General features: G+C 36.8%; 2 protein-coding genes across 2 annotated transcripts; one reads left to right on the plus strand and one right to left on the minus strand.

Annotated features, from left to right (window-relative positions):
* Window positions 1–4,881: 4,881 nt before the first annotated feature.
* Window positions 4,882–16,223, minus strand: LOC121410932 (FAST kinase domain-containing protein 1, mitochondrial-like). The gene is made up of 7 exons (XM_041603327.1): window positions 16,091–16,223; window positions 11,490–13,647; window positions 10,845–10,973; window positions 8,801–8,914; window positions 7,903–8,056; window positions 7,090–7,204; window positions 4,882–6,613 (listed from the first exon to the last, which is right to left on the minus strand). Exons 2-7 carry the CDS (start codon window positions 13,600–13,602, stop codon window positions 6,344–6,346), a joined length of 2,895 nt encoding a protein of 964 aa, XP_041459261.1. The 5' UTR covers window positions 13,603–13,647; window positions 16,091–16,223; the 3' UTR covers window positions 4,882–6,343.
* A 212-nt stretch (window positions 16,224–16,435) lies between these two features.
* Window positions 16,436–26,906, plus strand: LOC121410933 (glucose-6-phosphatase 2-like). Its single transcript, XM_041603328.1, has 4 exons — window positions 16,436–17,139; window positions 24,304–24,413; window positions 25,194–25,415; window positions 26,176–26,906. The coding sequence occupies exons 1-4, from the start codon at window positions 16,919–16,921 to the stop codon at window positions 26,664–26,666; spliced, it is 1,044 nt and encodes a 347-aa protein (XP_041459262.1). The 5' UTR covers window positions 16,436–16,918; the 3' UTR covers window positions 26,667–26,906.
* Window positions 26,907–26,975: the final 69 nt, after the last annotated feature.

Below are 26,975 nucleotides of genomic sequence, written 5' to 3' on the forward strand. Positions count from 1 at the left end.
CCCGGGGGGTGGGGGGCACACAAATTATTTTTTGATGGGGAATGTGCCTCATGAAACTGAAATTGGGGTCTAAGGAACGGACTAAAAGGGTAAAGTATGTGGTCTTGGGAACTAAATACATACTGCGCAATGGAGCAGCTACTAGTTATATGTAGGGAGTTGCGAAGTCGTACATGCATCTCTCCAATGCGGTGCTCGCTTGACAATTTTGGCAGGGCTGGGGCCAATTGAGATGTCTTGCAATGGGTGTCTTGTGAGCGGGATGGGCGGCTTCTGAACTTAAATTTTGTCATTCGCAGTATGTAGAGAACTGAAAATTCGGTCTGACAAGGAGGTAATCAAAGCGGCACATCCCTGTACCACAAATATATGTGAGTGACCCCCCCCCCCCCCCGGATTGCACGCTCCAGCAAGAGAGCCAGCAGTGCAATAGTCGACTGTCATACAACTCCCAAGAATGTTTTGTAATCTGATTGGTTCAAATCAGATCACATGATATTCGGCGAATTGCACTATTGCATCCAAAATGCACTATCCTGCACTCTGATGTCAGAGTGCAGGATAGTGCGAGTTCTGGAATTATCTAGAATTATTCAGAATTTAGATCAAATATAGGATTCAGGGCAACTCGGTAACATGGGTGAGGGGAGGGGGTTGTATAAAACAAACAATGCACGCATTATTGTGCATAGAGGACCTAAATAATGAACTCTGCGCTCGACTCGCCAAATGGATATACCACACGGTCCTGCGGCCCTCGGTGCGGTATATCCATTGGCTCTTCTCGCACATCGTTCATTATTTGGCCCTGCATGCTTGCGCTTATGTGCATTATTTGTATATAGTATGCTAAAGCAAGAGAGCAGGCGGTACAATAGATCCAAATCTCAATAAAGTAATCACTGTGCTAAATACACCACGCACAGATAGATAATATTTGGCAAACTCAAAGGCTTAAGACCCAAGTAGATCTATACTTTTAGCCTTACCCCTTTATAGGCCTAATACTTTCGATCTATATGTTGATTTATATTTGGTTTAGACTATTTCTACAAATCGTGTTGTAAATAACAAATATTCAATGTTTTCTAATTTATGCGACCGTTTGAATATTGCATTCAGTGCAAATTGAAGCAGTCTATTCAACTCTATTTCTTGTCATTGAATAAATTTTTCTTCAACTTGCACACTCATGTAATATTTGGAACAATCACACTCATTAACATTGAATATAACATACCCTTCTCAAAGACAGTGGCTTTTTCTCTTTCCGCCATGGCTTTATAGTATGAAGGGGCAGAATACTACACTAAATTGGATGTGTTTTCTCTTTTCCAGTAGAGTACTCGCTATAGTAACATTTCTGATTCTTAAAAATGGGCCTTATTACACTTTTCAATGGCCCAAATTTTATGTCATCACTGTTAAACCGAGATAATGTGCATGTGTATATAGAAAATATATTTCTTGTTTACCAAATTGTGAATTCAAAATTTTGTAAACAATCCAGAAAGAAAAATAACATTGGAATTTCCTTCATATACTAATGAAACTCAAAGCTCTATAATTGTTTGTTTTTTGCCAAAGTGTTGCGTGTCGTACGGACATTCCTGGGTCCCACACCACATTTTCACCTTTAATTCACCCATAATCAAACTATTATTTTTCATGGAAATCAGTTTTCATTTGACAACTGACTCTAACATTATCATTGACAAAAAAGAAATTTTTATTGCTCAAGCAATCAGCTAAGAAACTTAAAATTGTTGTTGAAATGTACTGTACAACACATGGAATTGCCCATTAGCTTCCATCCGGGGGGGGGGGGCACTTTCATTGACGAGTGGATACCATGTGTGACCATGGGGTTCGAAAAGCACCATAAACATGTACTTTCCACGTTCTGAAAATGCACCCCATAACAGGTATTGGCGTGTAAAACCCTACCCTTAACAAGTATTGGAAACTAAGCGTTACCTTTCCCTGAATTGACAACCTAAACAAGAAAAACTATATCTTAATTATTGTTATGTCACGGACATTAACTTTACATTAGTACTACCCACACGCCTTGCTCAAATCAGACCTTTAACACGTAGTGTTGAGGCAAAAATACATCCTTTATAATCATTTTTTTTATACCCTTGCAAATTGGACCGTAAACATGTAATTTTTCTAGCGAAATATATACCGTTTTCATTATTTCAGTGTTTTTGACACCCTTATTATATTACGTAACATACCCCATCTTGAAAAAGAAATCCTTTATACCTGTTTTTTGGTCATGCATTATATCCACTCGTAACCCCCCCCCCCCCCCCGCTTCCATCTTGCGTAGAATTGATCTAATCTTTCATTTCAGATAAAGTCTGATTTACCTGTCCTCCAAAAAAAGTTTCTGCTCTTGTTAAGATACTTGTATTTATAAACCCAGCATATATTCAGAGTTTTCCAGACACATTTAACAACGATAAACTAGTTGGACATAAAAACGCTTCTTTCTTATTTATTTTATTTTCCACAGGAAAAAATAAAAACCATAAATTATCTTCTATAAAAAAATACATGAGCAAGAAATTCAAAGTGACTGTCTTGCAGTGACGCTCATCACTTAAAACCATAATTACATATAGGTGTGTGAACATTAATAAAATGAATGCAAAATGAATGTATTAGATAGTAACATTAATTCATGTTTTCAGAAAGCTTGAAATAGGACATTAAAAACAAAATGTATGTCATACCTAGATGTAAATTTAGCAGGCTAGCACTACTAAGCAATTCATATCCTGGCATATGAAAAAAAACCATGTGAAATGTACACAAAGGTTCACTGACATTTGTTGTTGAATACAATTTTTAAATAAAAAATACATTTATAACAACTTATCTTTTTATCAAATACAAGTAAAACACATACTAAAATATATGTGACTGTAGAAGATATGCCAGTGTTGTACATGTATGCTTCTTCGTATGGAAAGACATCACTGAAATTAATAATGCATAATATTTCACTGGTGGGAAGTACACACATTTCCTACAATGCTTTTAGCAGTTCCCATCGGGGCAAAAAATATTTATTAATTTGGTAATTAAAACCGTACTGATGTTCATGTTTTATTGCCTGATTCTACAATCTAAGCCAATAGATGCTTGGGGGCTTTTGGTGCTTTTATGAAAAAAAAACAATGCTCTTTTTCTCCTTATCTGCAAAAATATCCATTTCAACACTGTATATTCATATTCACAGATGATGCGATCGTTCAGGCAAAGATGAAGGAAAAATCATTTCTGTCCACATGCTGTCTGTTAAACAACTAAATCCTTTTTATAAAGAATAATAAGACAAGTACGATTGATTGACTGAATTCTTATGGATTTTTAGAGGGACCACTTGGTTCCTTTTGACACTAGGTTAATCTATATAGTATGACCATATTCACATGATTTGCATAAATTTGCTGCAAAATCAATGCCAATGTCTCTTGCTTCTGCTATGCAGGCAAGACAAAAATGAGTACCTCCCTTGATACAAATATTCCGAATAAAATAAAATCCACTAACTTCACAAATGTACAGCGATCTAATACATATTCAGGGCCCATCTTTAATACAAAGAGACTTGTGATTGATCCAATGAAACTGAAATATGGCAAATCATTATTGTTGCAATTCTTCATTGTTTCTTCGTTTGTTTAAAAAAGGAGCACATCAAAGGGTAAAAACATTAAAGCATGCATGTGTTTAACATAATTGTTAAACATGTCAACTGTCTGGTGTTTGTGGTTTTCCATAGATAATATTAATTGGATCAATTTTAACAGTCTGCAAACTGTTGCAAGTTGTTTTACTGCACAATGAATCAATTTGGCAATAGGCTTCATGAACAACCCTCTGAATCAAACTTTCTCAAGGAAAGCAACTATCCTGAGTGGATGTCCAAGGTTTGCCTGACCCTTCACTTTGACAAGATACCCATATTACAGGGATCATCAACATTTTCATTCTTTATCACACAAAGATCTAGATATGACCTTCAATTAAAAAATGGAAAATTTCAACATTTTCTTTACAAGATATATCCAATATCAATTCTCAGTATAATAAAAAGTGAAAAACTGTCAATTTAATCCAATTATTTGATGTGAAATAAGAAAATCATTTAAAAGCTTGATATTGTTTTATAGAGAGTGCTATGGATGGCATGCAAATGAGGAAACTAATGTTAAACACACTACTTGTTTAATTCTACATCAGATTTTGATATTAAGTTCATTTGACAAGTTTAATCAAGAAATGATGGATTAATGATGAAACTGAATGAATACAACTTGATTATCAGATCTAGTATCAGAAACAAAATGAGCATTCAACAGCCTGTCAATAGTTGCTGTAAAAAGCAAGTCTAATATTTTCAAATTAACAACAGAGCCGTGACCACGGAGTCATTTCTCCACTCTTTGAGAATATCTAGCACCTTATGCCAGTCATGTCTAAAAAGTGAGCCTCTGAACACAAACAAATGATTGCTATTATAAATTTACAAAGATTACATCCTGAAATTTCAGGCCATTCTATGGTAAAGAGGGAGTTTCATATTCAAAAAGAAAATATACTTACATGGATTTTCAGTCACGATCCTCACCAATATCCCTTTCATAAACCCAATTACTATGAATTAGGCAGCTAATAGCAGCATAATTTGGTCGTAAAATTGGAGGAGGACAAGAGTTATCCGCATTACTCTGATGCTGCTATTATCCGCATAATAGCGGCATCGGGATAAGATTTTGAGTTTATGAACGCAATTTTTATTGAATTATCCGCATTTCTCTTAGGCGGCTAATTGGAGGATAGGTTTATGAAAAGGGTATAAAATAGCACTTTTATGCAAAATCACAAATCCATAAACAAAAGTATGTTATTATTTCAAATCATCCAAACAAAGCTGAAATGGTAGTGGGACTGAGCATTTATATAATGTAGTGATGAACAGAACAGTGACAACTAATATGGGAAGGTTTGCACAAAATCTTTAAAAAGGCTTTAAAGAGTGTATATTTTAAGTCAAACTTATAAGTTCATTTCAAAGTTGCATACAGTATAATGTGACAGACATTCATGTACACTTAAAGAAGCTCTCATCATATCAGATCCCTCTGAGAGGATGTAAAGCTATCTATCCTCTGGTTGCTTACTACGAAGCATTCTGGTTTTCTTAGAAATTAGAACTGAACCAAAGCATGTGTGATATTGGGTAAACGTTGCAGAAAATATTGATATAAATATGCATATTTTTTAGTAGGATACCAAAATCATAAACATGAAGATAGTGAGGTACCATCTGATAGCATACATCTTGAGAAAAAAAAAACATAATAAATAAATATACATGTAGAAATAAGTTAATAGCATGACTTTACAGGTAACATAGTTCTGAATATGAAAATTGGTTAATTGGCAAGACAGAATCAGTGCAACCAAAACATCACATCGAAGGTATGATGAATTCTCACTTCTTCATCCAACATGGTATACAGTGCAGAGCATGCAGGGACTCTCAATTAATTTGTTAAAGTGCTAAACTTCTTATTGGAAATCTGTACAATGCAACTATCCAACGTGGCAAGTAGGGTGAACAAAAACCTCATGGCATGAAATCAAGGAGCCTGCACAAGTTCACTCTAGGCTTTTGAATATGGGACCTTTTAAATGATTTAATAACTGCTAATATTTATTTTAACAGTATACATATGAACTCTAACAAAACTAATGAAAAAAATGTTTTTTTTTTCATAGTGGCTTGCATGAGCCACTTGGCGAGGCCTAATGTACAAGAGTGGCTCGCGATCCGATTATGAACCCCTTGTTCAGCCTAACATAAGATCATATAAAGGTAAACAACTAAATTCTGATATACCTCATAATAAAACATATATGAGAATTTCATTACAAGATAATCAAATTATGAGTTTTGCATTCTGCCTAGTAGTCAGATGAAAAAGAACAAAACAATCTTTCCTTTTCATACTGATCTTATCAAAGACATCATACATGTACGTATTATTTAGACTCCTTATTCCATCAAGAACCATACTTTCTCCATTTTACATTGTGAAGTCTCTTTTCGTCTGATAACTTATGTGCAACGTCTTTTAGCCTTCCCTCAATTTAACCTTCCTTGGTCAGTGTATTCACTTTCAAGCACACAAGTCTGCATCCTACATCATAGCTCATTGCACGTCACATCATATATCGACTTCTGGTCTCTCCTCATCAGATTCACTTACATGTAGGTACAAGGATAAGTCTGTGACATACGCCCAATCATTCTCATCATTCAAGTCCTTCTGCCTCCCATACGATCAAATGTATTAAGAACCTTCATGACAAGAGGATCCTCTACAAAGTCAGCATTCTGCATAGCACTTAGACCATTGAGGGCTACATCACCTTGGGGATCCCACTGTCCAGAGACTTGTGATCCTAGAGGCAAAGTCTGTCTGTCACCAGGTAAGGTGCTCACTGATTGAGAGAGTTTCTCATGGAGGTATTGGAGTTTGTCTTCTGGCTCGGATAGTTCTGCAGAATGCCACTCGAAATAAGGAATCTGATGGAGAAGAGGATTGTCAATATAGTAATTGTACTATTGGTACAATATCAATTGTACATATTATTTGTATTTCTTTATGATATAGGCCAGCAAAATGATTCTTTATAAATTTTCCACTGTAAATGTTCTCCTGTATCCATTGGCACCTGCATGACAGAATGGCTTTGTTCAAACAAGCTTTGCAAAATGTTATGTACAGTCCATGCAAGCATTAAACACCCTTTGGTCAGGTGCACAGGAATGCAGAGTCAACTAATGCATAAATCTTAAGCCTTTCTGCAACAAAATAATGATGACGCATACAAATACCTCTTCAATTGTGAAAAAGATGCATGTCATATATTTTGAAATGTTTTAACAAGTATTAACACATTCTTCATTTTATTCTTGCCAGGATGGACAGAAATCAAAATAAAGCTGGGGAAAAGGAGAGCATATTAGTGCCAATATCTCTATTGTCAATATTATCTCACCTGTATGTACTTGTAACCCATGAGCTCTAGATGACGCTTCTTCATAGCTATAATACCAAGGGCATGACGAGAATTGGCGCAGTATGAATTACTGAACAGATAGTCAATAGCAACCCTGTAAGAAAAACAAATATTTAAATCTTTAACTTTAAATAAACTTATTTATTTTGGGTGACTACCAATGAATATTAATTTGTTAATCATTCCTCAAAGTCACAGAAAATTATTTTCACTGACAATTACTACTAGAGCAATGTGAAATACACCATTAAGAAGACTAATCTCACATTTTACTTTTTCCACAGTATAACAGGTGAGATAACGAAATAAAATGAAAATGAAATAAACCATGTATACCAGGTGTACTTGGATTCCATAATTTCCATATTTAACATCAACACTTTCAGTTCTAAGCTACCAATTTTTTCTTTTTATACAATGTAATATTCATATCAATTTGTTATTTTGATTTTAGCCTAAAAATGTGGGGATTTGCACTTTATCTAATGAGCAACACAAACACTTCGTAGATACTAGTATTTTACTTTTATTAAAGCTCCTTAATAAGTATTAGAACTGGGGCCTGTTGCAAAAAGAGAAGCATTAAACGCAAGTCAAAATATCAAGCGCAAGTCCCAAATACAGGTGCCTCATTGGCTGAAAGTCAAGTTGCTCAAGACTTTTTGAGTTGCGTTTGATCGCAACTGTTTCTGCAAAGGGTCCCTGGAAAACAGGCCCTTAAAAAACAATATTAACTTTTGCCTTTTATCCCACTACCAACACATTTTATAATAAATTTGTCCAGAATGTTACCTTTGAGCCCCCTCTGGCATTTGTTTAGTCTGAGTTCCCCATTGCATGAGATCAGCAAGTACACCACCGGCCACACCTTTAAGCTGATTTAACACACTGCCGTAATCTGCACAAGGTAGAGGGCTCCCTTCATCATCCACCAAGCATTCAAAGGCTGTGGAAGTATTCAAAGGTATTAAATCATTACTTGAATATGTTTACATTTGGAAATGAGAATAAAGGTTTCCTACTGGTGAAATGTAACATAGACAGGACATGATTGTGAGAATTATTTAAGTATACCGTAAGTATAATGGATTTGTGTTCATAATAAGGCTACTCTTCTGCATGAATCAGAATGACCCTGCTCGGGATCGGGTGCGCCATCACATTTTAATGTCTACATTCACAGTCACACTTATATTCATAGGTGTGTGTGCCTTGCAGTGTACAGCCCATCGCCACATAGGTCAAATCATGCTCAGAGGACGTGCAGGACAACTGTGTAGTCATCTATGAGGTTCCACACGAGACTGACTCAGGTCCACTATGTATAACTGATTTATGTGTCCTTCCAAATTTAGGATTGTGAAGTTGAATTAGGTTTTGTTGTCGTTTGGTATAATACCTTCATTTTGCTTGAAATGCACAGAAAAGTCATAGGACAATTGACTTTGAAAAATATTTAACAGAAATAAAGCCGCTTGTACAAAGTTTATCCAAAATTTTTAAGGTTTTTTCATTCATAAAACAATTGGGCAGTACGATCTCTGTAATGGGAACCAGCCCAAAATTATACCTACTTTTGAATTTTTTTAATTGAATCATTTAGATTTTGGAATTTGCCAAAAAAGATAACAAAAGTGCATATTTAGCTAATGATGAAGTATTGAATAGCAAGATTAGGACTATTACTTACAGATATCATAGTGATATGGAGTGACAACGAAGGATCTTAAGAACTGTGGACCACCAAGTACATCTGCTAGAGCACTTTGAATCTCTCTCAAAGAGGAGTGAACAAGAACTTTTCCTGATACATAAAAAAAAATAATATTACAGAGTTTAGCATAAAATCTAGCATATAAAATACCAACATGCATGATGGAAGTAAAAAAAGTTAGGAAAGTGATTTGATTGAAAGAAAACTGATATGAAAATAGTTCATAATTTGTCAGGAAACAAGCAAGATGAATTATGTAATTAAATGTCATTAGCCAGGTTTCTTAGCCTTGTGTTAAATTGAGATAAAAGCTGTGCCTTTTAGACTGTGATTGTCAACAACATGTGATATACTGACTAAGTCATGCTCATAAAAAAACCCATGGGGAAAAATACATGAACTAAAATAATATTAGTAGCTGGAATTATACGGTGCTCTTTCCTGAGGATATAAAGCACAACTATTATCATCCCAGCTTTAGCTTGAGCTGTCTCTGCATTCCAGCGCAAAGGAAGGTCAAACAAATTTAAAAGCAAGTAAAAAGTCAAAGTATTTAAGTGTGACCAAATTTAAACCTCAAGATCTGTTCAGGTGCATTGGTCAATATATCTTTATATTACATAGGCTATGTAGATTCGAGTCAGTGATAGGTCAATACGCCATCACGTGACCACAGCTGCGAGGATCGCATTTGTTATATTCTAGGTTTTGACGTCACCACAGGGAATATACTGCGTAGTATTTTCAATTGCGGCGTTATATCCACTAAAGTGACGTCACTCGCTGCATACAAGTTGCGCAACAAGGTAGTTTATTTGATGTACGTGCTAGTGCTAATGTGTCGATTTCATGAAGAATGCGCTTGATGTATTTTTTAAAAAAATCTATTATGACGTAGATGGATCAGAGCTGTAGCAAGAATTTCGCTCTTGAACCAGATGATGAATGCAATTTCTGATGGCGAATCCACTTATACTATACAATTTGAAGAAAGGATATCAAAAACTCATTTGGCGGAGGGTATCTGGGTTTCAAAGAGAAAACCACATTTCTGAAAAGTTCAATATCTCCTCTTTAATTTGATACCTAAATTACAGAAAATGATCAAGAAATAACAAAGTTCTGGTCATTTGAAATAAGGCTTGAATTTCAATAATTTCATAAAATGAAGAGGTTCTCCAGGCTGGCTTTCAAACTCACTCGACACTCCGTTTTGTTGACAATCAGCCATGCATTAAATCTTTTGTTCACCATGCGAAAGCTTCTGTGGGAAACTGGTGAAAACACGTTTATCTCATGAAATTATGGAAATACAAGCCTTATTTCAAATGACCAGAACTTTTTTATTTCTTGACCATTTTCTGTAATTGAGGTACCAAATTAAAGAGCAGATATTGAACTTTTCAGAAATGTGGTTTTCTTTTTGAAACCCAGATACCCCCCCCCCCCCCGCCAAATGAGTTTTTGGTATCTTTTCTTCAAATTGTTTTTGCTCACTCATGCGTGACTAAAAGATAACCTAAGTAATATCAGATGAAAGAGAAGATTCTAATCTTTAAATTGGTAGGTGATTTGTCTATTCTATTTATGATTAAGTTATGATAAATGATCGCTAAATCTCGGTTTCGTTTATTCTGGGACGCACTGTATAATGTAACAGATATTGCCTGGTCTATCGTTTTAATCAATAAAATTTCAACTCCCCTCCGAAGCTATATTTTTCCCTCGGGATAATATTTTCCCTTGGGAAAAATATAACTCCGTCGGGGAGAGGAAATGTTATATTCAAACTCTAGGTAGGCAATATCTGTATAATAATTCATCAAGATGAAATGACCTCTATCGATACAGTGAAAACTGTAAATGAAGACCACTCATAATCAATGGAGACAATAAAAGCAGTCTTTATGAGCAAACTCTCAATGGGGGATACTATTCAAGGGTCAGCACCTTTATGGTATTATGAGACAGTTTGTCCTTCTATTTCAGTGGATACTAAAGCAGGTTTTACTGTACTTACGGCTCTTGAGGATATCCCTGCAGAAATCTTCATGAAACCAGGGTACCTGCATCTCTGGACATTCCAATGCTACAGATCTGTTTAGGTGCATCAGCTTTCTACGATACATCATACTTCTCTCAGGTATGGCTAGTCAGCAAAAAACATGGAAAACAAAATTAATTTAGGACTGAATAAATAAGAGACTAAACTTAAGTTTGAGAAAGTTATAGGTCTTCTAATTTCAAATGTAAGGAAAAATTAATGTTTCCAATGATATCTTATGGTATTGCATTATTCTCTTGCATTATTCAAAGAATACAGTATGAAATCAAACTAGGCAATAGTTTGATAAGATTAAAAGCAGTACTTTTGTTTTAAAATGTAAGGAATATTTCATGTTTTATAAGGGTCAAGATGTCTGGATATCCTCATCATGGAAAAAAGTTGAACGTGGAAAGGGGTTGACTAGGGAAAAAAATAACACATGACTTACTGTAAAAGAGTGACTAATTATAAATCACAAATCTAAAATTTCCATTAAAAATATGCAGGGAGGACTGGGGAAGCAAAATTGCTTTCAAGTTCAGTTCTGAACCTTAATTTTTGGAGGAGGAAAAATAATACGAAAGATTAGTAATGAAATGTGACATAAATATAACTCACTTTCTAGTTCTTCATCAAGTCTGGTAAGGAAGTCCAAGCTGAAGATTTTCTTCAAGACAGTCTCTGGGTATCTCTGACTCAAAGCACAAATATTAGCAACATCTACCACATATCCTGCAGGAAGACTGTCAAGGAAAGGCTCCATACGACTGATACAGGCATCAAATAGATCAGAAGCATTGTTTGGCTTGTAATTAAGAGAACTGAATGGACTCAGGATGTAAGACACTTGAAGCGGGGTTATCTTATTGGTATTCTGAATGACAAGCTTGGCAATTTCATCCAGGAGGTCTGGTTGAAGGCATTTGCTCCTGAAGACATGCCTGGCACAATCAACAGCTAACTGTGGTGTCAACTTAGAGAGGATATGAGAATAGCGTTGCATGGCTACACTAATGAGGAAGGTCTGATCACCTTCTTCCAGCAGGAAGTCAATGATGTTGTTCAGGTACCAGACACTTGTTATCTGATTGATAGAGTTGATGGCCAGTTCCTGGAGCCGTTCTATGAGATTGGTACATCCATTTGGCAGTGGGCCCTTCCTTTCCATTCTCCTGGAGATACGTACAATAGAGTTAAGGAGTTGGTTGATTCCTGGGGTGTGAAGCTGATGTAGAATGGCTGATGCTCGACTGAATACCATATTGCTAACAGAGGATACCGGCAAAAGTGAAATACAATAGATTATATGCACGACACGTCCTGGAGCAATAGCATGGTTAAGCATATGAGCAAGATCTATGTACATATTCTTGAACAAGGTTTCATCAATACCTTCAATTCTAACAAGAAATTCTAAAACCTTTGCAATACCATCCAATGACAAATTTCTGCAACCATGAGCTTGGAGCTTTGCAGTTATTTTCTTGGTCAAAGGTGTCATTGCAGAGTAGTTCATTGACTTCAGGCCATGACAAAGGTGGTGCAAGTAGTTCATGGGTACTCGGTCTATAAGCTCTACTGCTTTGTCTTCTAGCTGAAACTTGGTGTCTGCTTTAGCTCTCTCAGCAAGAATATTGATGACTAAACTAGCCTCAGCACCATCATTAATTTCAGGTAACTTTCCTCTGAGATATGTTGATACTCTTGGCTGGATGTTCTCTCCACTGTAATCAAGTCCTCCATGCAGTTGCTGATACATAGTACATACATTTTTAACACTTATCTCATCCTTCTCCATCTTCTCTAAGAACAGCTTTGCACACTTCTCTATCAGTGCTTGTGGAGACCCACTGACTTTTGCTGCTGCCTGCAAAACTCTCCTCAAGTCATTCTTTCCAACTGAATCAGCATCCAACCTATCTATGAATTCCAGAGCCTTGGCAAATGAGCGAGAGCAGAGTGATGGAGAGGCCAATGGTAGACACTCTCTCATCCATGCAGAGAGCTCTCTGATGTCTTCTATAGTGTCCAACTTCTGCCCAAAGGCATGAGTTACAGCTCCACAGGATGAAGTCTTCCCTTCATGTAGGTCACTGAGACACACTGCTACTTTGGACAACTGCTTGCAAGACATCCTGTCCAAACAGTTCAAGCATTTGTTTCTCAGTTCTCTGATTAAGCTGTGTGTTAAGTCTTGACCGAGTAACTTTATTGCAGCATAGAGGACATCTGGTAGGATATCTTCTTTCATCAGATGGACTTTATTCTCTGCAAGGACACACAAACTCAAGAAATCCCTATTGTGATGAACTTCAGTCTCAAGGACACAAGTCCTATTGGGAGTGAATTTCATCACTTCCCAAAGCTGGACCAATGCATGACTGACATGGTTCTCATCCAGCTTCGCCCGATTCTGGCCAACCAGCATAAGAAGGTTGGTGTGATCCAAACAAGACTCAATGTCTTCCAGCAATCCCAGAGCACATGAGGTGTGAAACTCCCTCAGACCAGCAAATGGATGAGAGTGTTCAATGGAACTTTTCTTGACTTGAGTATTACTATGATGAACACCTTTCTTCCTTGTTAGATATTTTGCACTGATTATCCTGTTCTGAGGTTGTGTTGTATGATAACAAGTCTTAGTTGAAAGGACTCTACAGAAGATGGGTTGTACTGATGACAGACTTTGACGATGTATACCAATTCTTCTTACTATCCTACAGCTTGCCATGATGGAGTTCCTTATCTGAACTGATTTGTTTGCATCAAGGCTTTCCTGTAATGAAGAAAAAGAAATGGTTTGATCATTTGCTACATAAAATATTAAATAATATTTGATAAAAACAATAGTAAAAGATTTGATAATTAGGCAAGATAGTTTAAAAATAAATACTTAAGTATTGCAATGTACACTCATCAGAATATGAATGAATTGGTAGCAAGATACAAGGCCTAATCATTTGACACTCAATTGATTGAAATGGCTATTCACTGATAGAAACTGGAAAAGATTTTACAGAATTTTTTTTTTACATTTGAAAATGTTTAAGTTAACAACAATAATAGAGTAACTTGAATCTGACTGAATGTCCAAGACTGATTTGATGGGGCGTTGAAAGAAACTTGCGACCAATTGCAAGACTACATGTAGATGTCTATAGAATATTTGGTCCCTAATTAGGTAGGACAAAGAAAATGAAACAGCATTTCTACTAAAAAGCATTGCTTTAATATATTCTTTAATAGCATCAGACATGGCTCAAAAATTACCTCAAAATTTCCTAAATATTGAAAAATAAGGCTGAAACAATAAATGTGCCAGGAAATGCATGTGGCATATTACTAGTCCATCCCTGACACTATCCTATAGAGTAAAGGCCATATACTGTGTGGGCTAGTAGCTACAAATTGGCATTTTAAAGTCTTTATTTATGCTGCCTATTTGAGCCTCTGAGGGGAGCAGTGGAAATATGTCACATCAAAAGATAATGCCAGAAAATGTGAAGATGTCGCCAAGTTGAACTACATTGTTTACTCAAAATATATAAAGAAAATTTGAGGCCAACTCCCGGGGGGGGGGGGCACTCAGTATATAATGCATAGTGGGTATGTGCCGCGGAGGGGACCCCCATTTTCACACTCAGATTTCCGTTCCAAGGCATAGCATTTTTGCCTTGTTGAGAAAAAGAACAAAGAAAGCCGCTCCAAGGCATAGCATTTTCTTCTTATCGAGAAAAAAGAAGAGGGAAATCCGCTCCAAAGCTTCGCATATTTTTCGTTACGCCGCTCCGATCGCATTGAATGAGTCGAATTTCGGTGAAAAGCGGCCGCAGAGCTCCCCCGGCGGAGGCCGCGCTAGCTGCATCATGCACGCATGACCGTTCCATAGGGATGCATACGCACTCACACGCTGGCGTCCGTTCCAAGGACCCCCGTTTTCACAAACATTTGTCGTTCCGAGGACCCTCCTTTTTACAATAAGCCCGCTCCAAGGCCCCCGTTTTTTGTCTCGCCCGCGGCACACCCCCACCACATTTTTGGTCGAGTGCCCCCCCCCCCCCCCGGGGCCAACTCACCTATTATTGACTTTTGGACACATGTCTAGTTTGTCTACAGCACAAATCTAGTGCCACTGCCTAGCCCACCCTAATCAATGATAAGTTTTGAAATTGTGAATTGTGATGATTGCTATGATTGTGAATTTATGCTAATCTGCTTCTTGAAGTTGAAACAAGCAGTGTAGATCTGCATCTTATCTGATTTGCAACAGGTAAAATTGATCTAGGCCTACATCATGTGTATCATTTGCAATTGATCGCAAATACTTTCTTGCAACACCCCTTTAAGTTTAACCTAATGAGTAAGTCGTTACTTAATTGTCAGTAATGTTACATCAGTAGATTTATGGTCAGTTCCCCCATGTCTGCGCGGTCTCCCAAGTCTGCGCACCCGCGCATCTGCGCGATTCTAATTAAAGAAGATACGCAACGAGCACGAACTTTACAAATGCAATACATAGGCAGGTATTCATTAAAAAATCCGACTCAAAATGGTGGAAAAATAATGAATTCAGGGCATTTCATGTGACAGCCTCATAAATGCAGCCTTTGTCATCAAAATCCTCGAAACGTGTGCAAAGTGAATGAGTGCGCAGACATGCATGGGGTACCATTGTTTTTTTCAATCTGAAATTGACTGCCCGCAGTTTTTTCAAGAAAATCCTATATTTTCTTTTATTTTTTAATGAGAAATTTGGTACACTTACTCTTAATAATATAAGGAACATTATCAACTCAACGATTTTGTGTAATAAGAAAAAAATCATGTTAAATCTGAACTCAAATTGTTAGGTGCGCAGACTTGGGGCCCACCATCATAACATGTTTTAACAATAACAGTTAACGTTCATGACGTTACAATGGAGTCAGTCAGCCTCAGGTCTAACTTTAGACTAAATAATTTGAATAGAACATTACCATCCATGCACATAAATCATGATTAACAGTTATATATTGTATTATTGGCTAAACTATAGCTATACTATAGGCCTAACGTTAGGTTACTTACTAGGTATAATATATTATTAATTCCTCGGCCTCGTTCATCATATCATTATCATAGGTTGAGTGATTAAGTTAGATTTGAGAACCTAAAGTTAATGTAAATTGTTAAGTCTAACTAGGCCTAGGCCTAGTTAAGTTTAAAACAGAATTACTTACTACTAGGCTTTCAACAAGTTCCAGTTTGCAGTTTGAAGCGAGTGAATGGAGTTCCAGCTAATGTTCTATGGATGCTTTGGTGGTATTGCACTGTATTGAATTGTGTAATCTGTGCTTGCTGCGGTACGGTACGCATACGGTGCATATCAAAGACCTTATGGTGCATATGTAATCTTTTCATAACAGTTACCTAGTCGATTGCGCAACTCCAACGCACACTAAGGTTCGCTATAGCGCCGCTTAGCGCCTGGACGATCGAGTGTGTGGTGTTAATGTGATCATGGACATACCACTAGGTCCATCATGTGATCGACGTAAAACTACCGTAATTAAAAAAAAATTAAAAGCGATTCTAAGAACTGTTAGAACCATTTATGGTTCCAAATAAAAGTTTATAAATACGGGACAAAGACAGGTTCCCCGATCTCCGTTTTTAGGCCAGTGTATACTGTGTATTCGGTAAATAAATAAATTACCTTCTTGTCCGGATATGCAATTGGGTGTCGAATTATTTTATGCCGTAGTTTACATGGCCGAGCTGACACACGACGAAGCGAGCTCGAGCAGCAACTGCTGCTATATGCTACGTAGAGCGGAGCTCGCGGTACCCGGCCGGGGATCGCTAGGGGGACCTGGCCAGCCGGTGCCGCTGCAATGCAGTGTATGGTGTATGCAGAGCAGCGCAGGTACGGTACACATTTGGTACCGTACGCACGTGTATACCGGCGCGGCTTTTTGGAGCTAGCTAGCTGAATCGAATTGATAATCGGAGCTAGCTAGCTGCAGTCTCAGCCTCGGCTCAGCCTGCATGACATGAGCTGATGTAAAATGGATCAAATTCAGCGTGCAGAAATCACCCTTCTTCAAAATTTGCAAGAAACATTTCCTGATCATGAGACGTTGATATTAGCCATATCTCGTTTTGGAGCTCCTAAAAATGCATTTCTTCTGTGTTTTCCAATTGCATTTTGTGTTTTCGGCGCCAGGTCTGGATTGCAGATTTTGTGGGTTGCTGTGATATCAGAATGGTTGAATGCTGTTTTGAAATGGTAATTTGACTATTTTTTAGTTTACTAGTCTGCCTCAGTAGGCGGGTCCTCAAAAAGTAGCTTCTTTCATCCAAGTAATATTCATGACTAGATTTAGTTAGATGAGGAACCTTCAAGTACTAGGCCCTAGTGACATTAATAATTTTAATTATTAATGTCACTATACTTGAAGGTTCCTAGGCCTAATACATAAAGTCAAATTTCCCTTTGAAACGATACCGCAGTTCGGATTGCGAACTGCGGTGTTGTACCCCATTTTCCATTTGGATCTCAGTTCGGATTGCGAACTGCGGTGTACCCCATTTTCAGTAGAGGCGCTGGTCAGAAAATTGGGATCGTCCCAGTTTAGAGGGACTGTCTCAGTTTATAAGGATTTCTTCACACAAGAAATCTAGGGAAGTTCATTCACCTGTCAAGTGCCGACACAATGTAAACATATCAGGTTTCATAACAAGATTATTGGAAGATGGTAAGTCATGAAAAATGGACGGTGAACTGGGGGGAATTGAGGTCACTGAATCTATTTTTAGCACTCTCAATTCCGTAGGGGGAAGTGAAAAAAAAACGTCCCCATAAACAAGGACAGTCTCAATTTATCAAGACATGATTTGTCTTGGTTTATGAGGATATCCTTGTTTTCTGGGACAATCCCAATTTTTGGACCAGCGCCTCTACTGATTTTCCATTTGGATCTCCTAAAAACCATTTCCAAGCCCTTATCAACCACGCTTGGCCAAGTAATCCAGGGGTAATCCCCGCTGTCTCAATTTCACCCCCACAGGCCAGTATACGAGCGTTGAGTAAAGGACGATAAGATAACATCAGCTGCGCTATTACGTAAGACTTCTCTGCGTGTAGTAGGACCTTCGGAATGAAATTATTGTATTCCATATTTAATCACGTTTTCAAAGGCATTGTATTCAGTAACCCAATGGTAGTCCATTTTCAATTTCGAACGAAGAAAATCGACCTCGGAATAAGGAAAGTAAGCGAATAAAAATGACGGCATGCTTACAGGGATCGCACTCAGCGCTGCGCATGCATCCCATCGTGTGTGGCCCCCTGCTGTAACTGTATATGCCAGGCTGTTGTTTTATCTTGAGACCAACGTCAAGAAACGGGTGTTTTGATACTTAAATTGCTTTCTTGAGGCAGTTACGGCTGGAGAAGAGAATTGATGAGAAGGGGAACTGGGGTATAGTGTTCTCAAATGGAAGTTTTTCGTCATGAAAGGATTCCAACACAAACTGACGTGCAAAGAAGGACTTGGAATGGTAGGCCTAACGTTAGAGGAAAATGAAAAATCGGATGTAGGGGAAAGTTTGAACAATATCAGACAAACAAGACAGTAATGAATTTCTTAAAGTTGTATATAATATAGGTAATGACTATAGGGCCTACCCATGGAGACTTCAAATTGGCCACATATGTCATGGTGATGTAAGGCAAGGACTACTCTTTAGACAGCTGGCAACCGTCTGTTTCGAGGAGTTTTTCAACATTTTAAATTTTTTGAAAATTTCTCCTCGTACACAGATGGCTCGCTATCATGCTGCCACCATTAGGGGGTTAACAATGCAAAATCCCTGACGTGGCTCATTGATTTTTTTTCTTTATTTCATTAAAATATACAAAGAACTACCAAAATAAAGATTACTGTATTTATTTTGTTTTGGCCTGAAATGTACCAAAACGGGGGAAAATAAACTAAAAATCAGAAAAAAAAGTGACTTACTCCGGCTGTCTCGCAACTTTACTTCCCTGTTTTATCCGAACTTAATACATGAACATTGAGAGTCCCTGTACAGATCGAGCTAGAACTTCGGTCTCTGCACTCATTTAATGAACAAGGTTATGATATACTAGTAACCTTGTTCTCAGTAATATCTCTCTGTGTGGCAAAATAAGGTTGACAATGTTTGGATTATTTTCTCTTGTTCTTTTTGACAAATGCTTGATTTTTTTTACACTGTCAGTTTCCATTACAGCTTTTCATTATATAACTTGGCTCTTAAGTAAATTTGATTCTTTAAACTATTTTTTTTTATTAAAAATAGAGCTTGAATAATGAAAATTTTCTTGCCATATTACTTTCCACTAATAGAGGACGTACACAAAAATATGCCAAAAATTCAAGTTTTTGAGCGCTCTGGTCAATACAAAAATTATTCTAAGTTACTACTGAAAATCGAATTGCAACTGTATGGAAATCAATAATTTTGGTCACAAAAGTGATATTTTAATGATTTTTTAAAGTGTGCTCAATACAGCATTGGCATACCAAAATCCTACGTGTAGATTCTCCACAGGCAGGATGGTAGCAGTGAACAAGTAGGTCTCTGTATTTGGTGAGTGGAGCTAACAGAAGTTCGGCGGAACAATCAACATAACAGAGACCGAAGCTCTTGGTCTAGGACTACTCATCTATGTACTCCAGTACATAAAATGGCTAAAATGTCTTTTTTTTTTAAAGTTTTACTTCAAATTATATTTTTCTTTTATGAGGATATAAAACAATATACTACTTGGGTTAGGCAGGGACATGTCCCTGGGTTAGGCCTAGTATGTTAGGCCTGTATTTACATTACTGCTCCAGGGGAATGGTTATGAGAGAACCACAAATCCCTATAAATCGCTACAGAGTGAGACCATAGGCGCTGCTTTTCCGACTGTGGTGGCGGCGGCGTCAGCATCAAATCTTAACCGAAAGTTAAGTTTTTTAAATGAGAGCATAACTTAGAAAGTATATGGACCTAGTTCATGAAACTTGGACATAAGGTTTACAAGTATCACTAAACATCCTGTGCGAGTTTCAGGTCACATTACAAAGGTCGTTTCAGGTCATTGAACTTTGGCCAAGTTGGGGGTGTTTGTGTTTGTTGAATTACCATCATAACTTTGAAATTGTGTTAGTCTAGTTCATAAAACTTGAACATAAAAGTAATCAAGTACTGGTATATATATGCAAGTTTCAGGTCAAATGACCAAGGTCATTGAACTTTGGCCAAGTTTGGAGGTAATCATTAAATTGCAGTCATAACTTTCAAGTTTATGGATATAGTTTATAAATTGTGGACATGTAGGGTTAATCAAGTATCACTGACAAGTCTTGAGTCACTTGATCAAGGTCAAATGTCATTTAGGGTCAATGAACATGGTATTGTATTAGGGAATGGTGATTTTTGTGAATAATTATTTTTATAGTAATTTTCAAAGTAGTACTATTTCAAAGTCGGCACTGCTGCGCAGGTGAGACTGCCAGAGGCAGTTTCATTCATTCATCGTTTAATAGTGTATTGGAAATCATCAATTAATTTACTAAAATATAACTTCACACAAAACCTCAAGTTTTTCAGCTCGTAAAAATGCTGTGAACCCTTGTACATTTCTATCATGAAAAAAAAAATGATAACATATTGCTCCCGATTGTATAAATTGAGGTTACTTAATTATATTGTCCTGAATGACTACTTACATGTATTAAAAGACTTTTCATTAAAAAGGAAGAATTTAGGGGCAATGCTCCCCTTCAAATTGTTAAAAAGTTCATTGTTTTATTCAGGCTGCCCAGTACAACACGCAAGTGCCTGTACAACACACAAGTGTCCTGTACGACACAGAAGTTTCCTGCACGACACACAAGTATCCCGTACGACACATTTTTTTAATGATATATTGACAGAAATATTCAGCCAATAGCGGTTTCTAACATAATGAATGTCTTTAGTTTGATAGGATTACCAATATCATCAGCCAAATAAAGTGATTGAAGAAGTCAAAGAGACATAAAGTAAGAAAGTTTGGCTTCAATTTAAAGATGTCCCGTATGACACATTTTCAGTGTCCCGTACGCCACAATGTTCTCAAAAATTGTAATTTGATATATTTATTCATGAATGTTTATTTTGCTTTCTTTCATAGATGTGTTTGTTCTTTGGTAATTGAATGCCAATTTGAGTTCAGTTTCAATGAAAATTATCTGTCCAACTCACAGACTTAAGAGTACAAACTTGAGGTTTCGAAAAAAGCTACTTTTTCTGCGTCCTATTTTAAATCTGTATTATACAAGATGTGAATTCAAGTCATGTTAGGTCTTGGTTTTTCTAACACTCTGGAAGTACTTGATGATCACCTTTAGTTACTGGAATATTTTTTGTTTTTCTTGTCAAAAAACTGTCAAATGTTCTCTAAATGTCCCGTACGACTCGTATGGAATCACCCGATAGGTGATTTTCTCAGCAACACACAACAACGTGTACATGTACGCTATAGACGTCAACTCTCTGACTGGACTTCAACAAATGGAGGTTCCCCCAGGGGACCAGACTAGGCCCGATTATTTTCTTGGTCATGATTAACCGTGCATGTAATAATCTTGGGCCTATTTCTCCTAATGTCTGTGTAAACAAGTATGTTGATGATCTGTCACTGGTAGAGTATCGTAGTAAAGAGCAAAGACCTGCTATCCAAGCAGCAGTTGACAGGCTCTATGAATAGTCTCATCATAAAAACAAAATGAACCTTAATCCAAAGAAATGTCAAACCGTTTTGTTTTACAAGGAATCCAACACCTCCCCCATTAGTCAGAATCGGAAACGAATTACTCCATCAGGCTGAATGTGTCGGGCTCTTGGGTGTGCGCATTCAAAGTAACCTGAAATGGAGTACACACATTTCTAAAATTCTCAAAAGTGCCAATCGCAAGCTCTACATGCTACGTCTCCTGAAGAAGATTGCCCTCCCACCCTCTGATCTTCTCACCATCCCCCCCCCCTTCAATAAAGGCAAAATGAATAAGGGCCTCCTCCCCTAGGCTACCCCTCCCCGAATCTCATGCAGTTCTATTGATTTCTATTCTCGTCAGTGCAAGCCATGCTTGTTCATGTCTGTCAAATTTCAATTTTCTTCATACTTTTTTTAATAATTATCTTTGCTAATTTCTCTTTTAAGCAGTCAACAAAAATAAACTCCTGCTTCTAAACTGAAACTGAGCTATTTGTAAATTAGAAAAAGACACAGCTTAAGTAGATCCATGCAACGTTGATCAGAACTGTCAAATTTCACTTTTCATCTATACTTGTAAACCAAAAACAAAAATTTTATCACACGTTAACAAACATTAACAAACTACTAATATTAAAACCAGGAATTTACTCAAAGCCTAGCAATGCTCAAAAGAATTGTAGGAACTAAAAAAAGGGCCCTGGAAACCCCCATTTATCGCAATGTTAAGCTTATCAAATGTTGCCAATTTAGGAAAAGTACCCCATCCTCGAAAACCAAAAAAAAAAATGTCCAATACAGGGTGCTACATAAGCACTTGCCCGATTGCCCAGGGCAAGTAAAAGTTAGAGTCGGGCAAGTGTTTTGAAGTAAAGACCAAAACTCCTTGCCCGAATTGGGCAAGCAAAATTCTCACAGTAAAATGACCAAAATTAGGGTCGATATGATATATTAACCCTAATTTTGGTCATGGCAGGCAAGATAAAATCACCTTGGAAAAAGAAATGCAACAAAGTAGATTAGTTTATGTCAAAAGAGTGAAAAAGGTCAATGGTTGTAAAACCGAAAATCTCTCTTTCGGAGAGGTAAAATTTTTTTCATGTTTTTTTTTCGGGCAAGTGAAATAGATTTTTGGGAAAGTATATTCCAACTATTTAAATATTTACTTGCCCGACTGGGCAAGTGCTTCTAAAAAGTTATGTAGCACCCTGCAATACAAACAATTAGGTACTTGGTAAGTATAGGACATATGCAAAACAATTTCATTGCATTTTTTTTTGCACAATGGGAATGCAACTTCTTTTTTTATATAGTATTCATTGTGAACTATACCTTTAAAAAGTCAATAGCAAGCTCCTTCTGGTGTGATTTAACTGAGTGAAAGACTTAAATAACAAGTATACAATATATCTTCAACATAAAATTGACCACAGTTGCATTTCTCTATTAGTAACCAACGTTTTTTCATGGGAACTGACATTGCATCTTGATAAATGACATTACATTTTCCTCTTGGTAACTGACGTAACACATATTTAATAGTACCATAAGGCTTGATTGTTAATTGATTATCTTTAATTTTGGTGTAGAAGGGAGGGGTGTTACCTAAAGAGGAAATCTACTAAGTTTCATATAATATATCCTCTTTTCTGGGAAAGAAAAAAAAGTTCATGTTTTCGGTAACAGACATTACATACCACATCACATACTTCATCAATATTTTTTTCATTAGATAAATGAATAACTGGTGTTTCTTTCTATGGGATTTTATAAAGTGTTCTTAATAGCTAGCGAAATCACAAGGGAAGACATGATAAAAACCTGTTCTTTAAAATTCTGTCAAAACAAATTATGTATCAATATACCATTTTCAACAATAATTTGTATCCATACTTTGGCGGCCATTTTGAAATAAAAAATGGCTGCCAGAGTCGGAAAAAAATTGTCCCAGAAACTTCAGGTCTTGTATTATTTAAAAACATTAAGCATTTGACATGAATATAAATTTGATTTTTTTTGCCTCTGTCCATCTGTGGTGAAAATGCCCATATGCTGGGTATTTCAATTACTTTCATATTTATGTATAATTATTTTGTAGAATAATTTCTTTTTGATTTTAGCCTATTTTATTCCAAGTTGTATATCTTTTATATGTCTGTATATACCATTTGTAAACTGAATGTAATTCAGCCTTTGGCTGCTATTTTCAGTGAATATTTGAAATAAATAAACCATTCAGTCAATCAAATCAAAACATAAAATGTAACATACACAAAATGATGAAGTTACAAATTGAAGAAGTGATTCAAGGTTGAGCCCCGAACATGTCTTTTGATATGTCTGGGGCTCTTCAATTTGTAACTTCAGCATGATGTTAAAGGTTAGTCCCAGATTATAAAATGTGACGGAGTGAAACATAAATAAGATTGAAAGAAATAGTATTAAAAAAAAACCACCTAGGTCTAAACGTAAAGAAAATACTGAAAGTTTTCGAGGAAGGAATCATCTTGGGGTCAAAAGAAAAGAGCATACCTTAATCTGTAAAACCCAGGATTATCCTTTGGAATATAATGTGTAATGCTATTGTTTAACTAATGATAGATATGGTAGATATATTACTGACCTACCGGTATTTGATTTTAAAATTGTCATGTGATGCAGGTTGATGATGGGACAGCGCCCCTATTGGTGGGTTATGGAGAGTCCTGTTTATATGGGTGAAGAGCGTCCTTTCCTGAAACAGTTTAAGATAACATGTGAAACAGGGCCAGGTAAGAACAGATGTACTTCAAGTCTTTCTTGTACTCCAAACCAGCAGGAAATATTGTTTGTTCAGCTTTTCATTCACATTTTAAATCAACATGATGTGAATTTGCCAACCCTGGTTTGCTCACACTTTTACCTGTTTTTGGAAATTAATGGACAAGTGAGACTACCAGAAGGTCCAAAGTTCAAATCCCATTGCCGCCCCCCCCCCCCCCCATCCCACCCCTTCCTACATGGGCTCCAACTTTCTAGTAAGATGTGAACTTGTTTTTGATGTGAAATCGTTTTTTTTTTTTAGTTAGGTAACTGCTAATTATTCTTCCCTGGGCAGGATATTACTTTAACAGGTTACTTTGCGGTATTTGAATCTATTGGGACTAAATAAATCTGTTCAATTAGGAGAAATTCAACTTAGAAAAGATATGCAGAAAATGGTTTACATAATCTTGTCCAAAAATTACTTTGACTTGGGTAAAATATTCAACTTATTGAAGATCGACTTCTGCAAGTTCACCTTGTGTGCACATTTCAGGGTAAACCAAGATCTGGGGAGCGTTTTATCAACATTTTTCTCCGACAAGTTGTTGGATCTGACAACTTTCATTGATTCTGATTGGCTCAGAAGCACTGTTACTATGATAACTGACGGATAAAACATGACTTGTCAGATAAAATGTCTGACAAGTCCTTTGATGAAACGCTCCCCTGATGACTGTCTTTAAATTTTGTACATTGATATATCAAGCAGAATGTTGTGACCATTCTTTGGTCTTCTTTTTCTATAGGCTGTCCTTCAGGTCATGCCATGGTTACAACAGCTGTATGGTTTGTCTTTGTGTCATCTCTCAATGAAATGATCCTGTCTGAAGTCAAGAATTCTCGCAATGCCAAGATGGCAACAAGGATCACATGGACTCTGTATGGCATTGGTTCAGTGTTGGTTTGTGTTTCTAGAGTCTACACTGCGACTCATTTCCCTCATCAAGTCATCCTGGGAAGTGTAACTGGTAAGTTAGAGATGCAAGAGTGCAATGCCATGTGGGATAACTTGATGTTACTGTCTAGAAGTCCTTTCACAAAGAAAATCTTGTATGATTATCACATAGTGAGCTGCGAAGAAGGGAAAGGGGTATAAAGATCAATCTGACCTAAGACCTAATCTTGTGTAATGTCTTTTGGTCTTACTTTGCCAGAGCTTGAACTCTCGACCTCCAGGTTGTAAGACAGATGGTCTACCAACTGAGTCAACATACCATTTAGGAGATGTCTCCTGTGATTTCAATGTAACATTATTTCTCAGAAATTGAAAATAATTTTATTGAGTTGCATTTATTATATCATCAGACACATGACCAATAACATATTTGAACAATATTTTAAGTCATCTTGAGTAATTAAAAGGTAAGTCCATCCCCCCAAAAAAGAGATTTAAGCTTAGATTATAACAAAAAATCAAATCAGCAAAATTATGAAAATTTTATCAAAATTGGATGTCATCTGGTATTTCACCCCAGAAACAACTATATATGCACAACTGAAAACAGGGAATTCAATTTATTTTTGTTACAGTACATTTTTAAAGGACAAGTCCACCCCAACAGAAAGTTCAAGTTGGTCCTTATTGTCAAATCTAAAAAATATGAAATATTGTTTTTTCCTGGGGTGGACTTGACCTTTAAATAATAAAGCAGTTTTAGCATGTCACAAAAGCAAATATAATTGATATTTACATCATCATTTTGTATCATTTTTCTTTCTGCTTGATAGGAGTGTTACTGGCATCAGTAATCAGACAGTACCCTGTGGAAAACTATGGTTTTGGGTCGTACTTCCTGCTGGGATTATTCTTCTTAGTGTCAATCTTTATAGAATATTACCTGATAAGTCTCGTCGGTCTTGATCCAGCCTGGTCTTTTAAACTTGCCTTGAAAAGGTGTGTTTATCGGGAATGGGTCCACATGGACACCACACTCTTCTATGCCATTTCCAGGGACGTTGGTGCTTTCGTCTTTGCAGGAATGATCTGCAGTTGCTTGACAGTAAACTATGAGCGCACGAGGGGGCAGTATGTGATGAAAATGACTGCAACTCTTTTGACTATAGCTGCTGCGTTGGTCATAGATACCATGTATGTTCCTAGAAGATATATTGCATTGTTTTACATATTAGGTGCATTCAAATCTGGATTAGTGTCGGTCAGTACTGTAGCACTCAACCAAATTGTATCCAGTTTCAGTCGTCAGAACCCGAACTTATGACAGCTACAAGATTCTAAAGAAGCATTTTTGCCTTTGTAAATCAAAATGAAAAACTTGGTACATTGTAATATTAAGTGAAATTTAATCTTTTCCATGTGTTTTTATATGCCCGTCCTAAAAGGGACGTATTATGGTATCATGCTCGGTGTCCATCCGTCTGTCTGTCCGTTAACTTTTCCTTGTAAATGCGATAACTTCAGCTTGACTTAACCTAGGCTCATATAATTTAGTGTGTATGATACTAGCATTGATCTCAGCAATTCTATTGATTTTCTTGTCAGAAAGTCAAAGGTGAAGTCGCCACCTTCC

The sequence above is a fragment of the Lytechinus variegatus genome, chromosome 3 (genome assembly GCF_018143015.1).
Source record: "Lytechinus variegatus isolate NC3 chromosome 3, Lvar_3.0, whole genome shotgun sequence".
NCBI lineage: Eukaryota > Metazoa > Echinodermata > Echinoidea > Temnopleuroida > Toxopneustidae > Lytechinus > Lytechinus variegatus.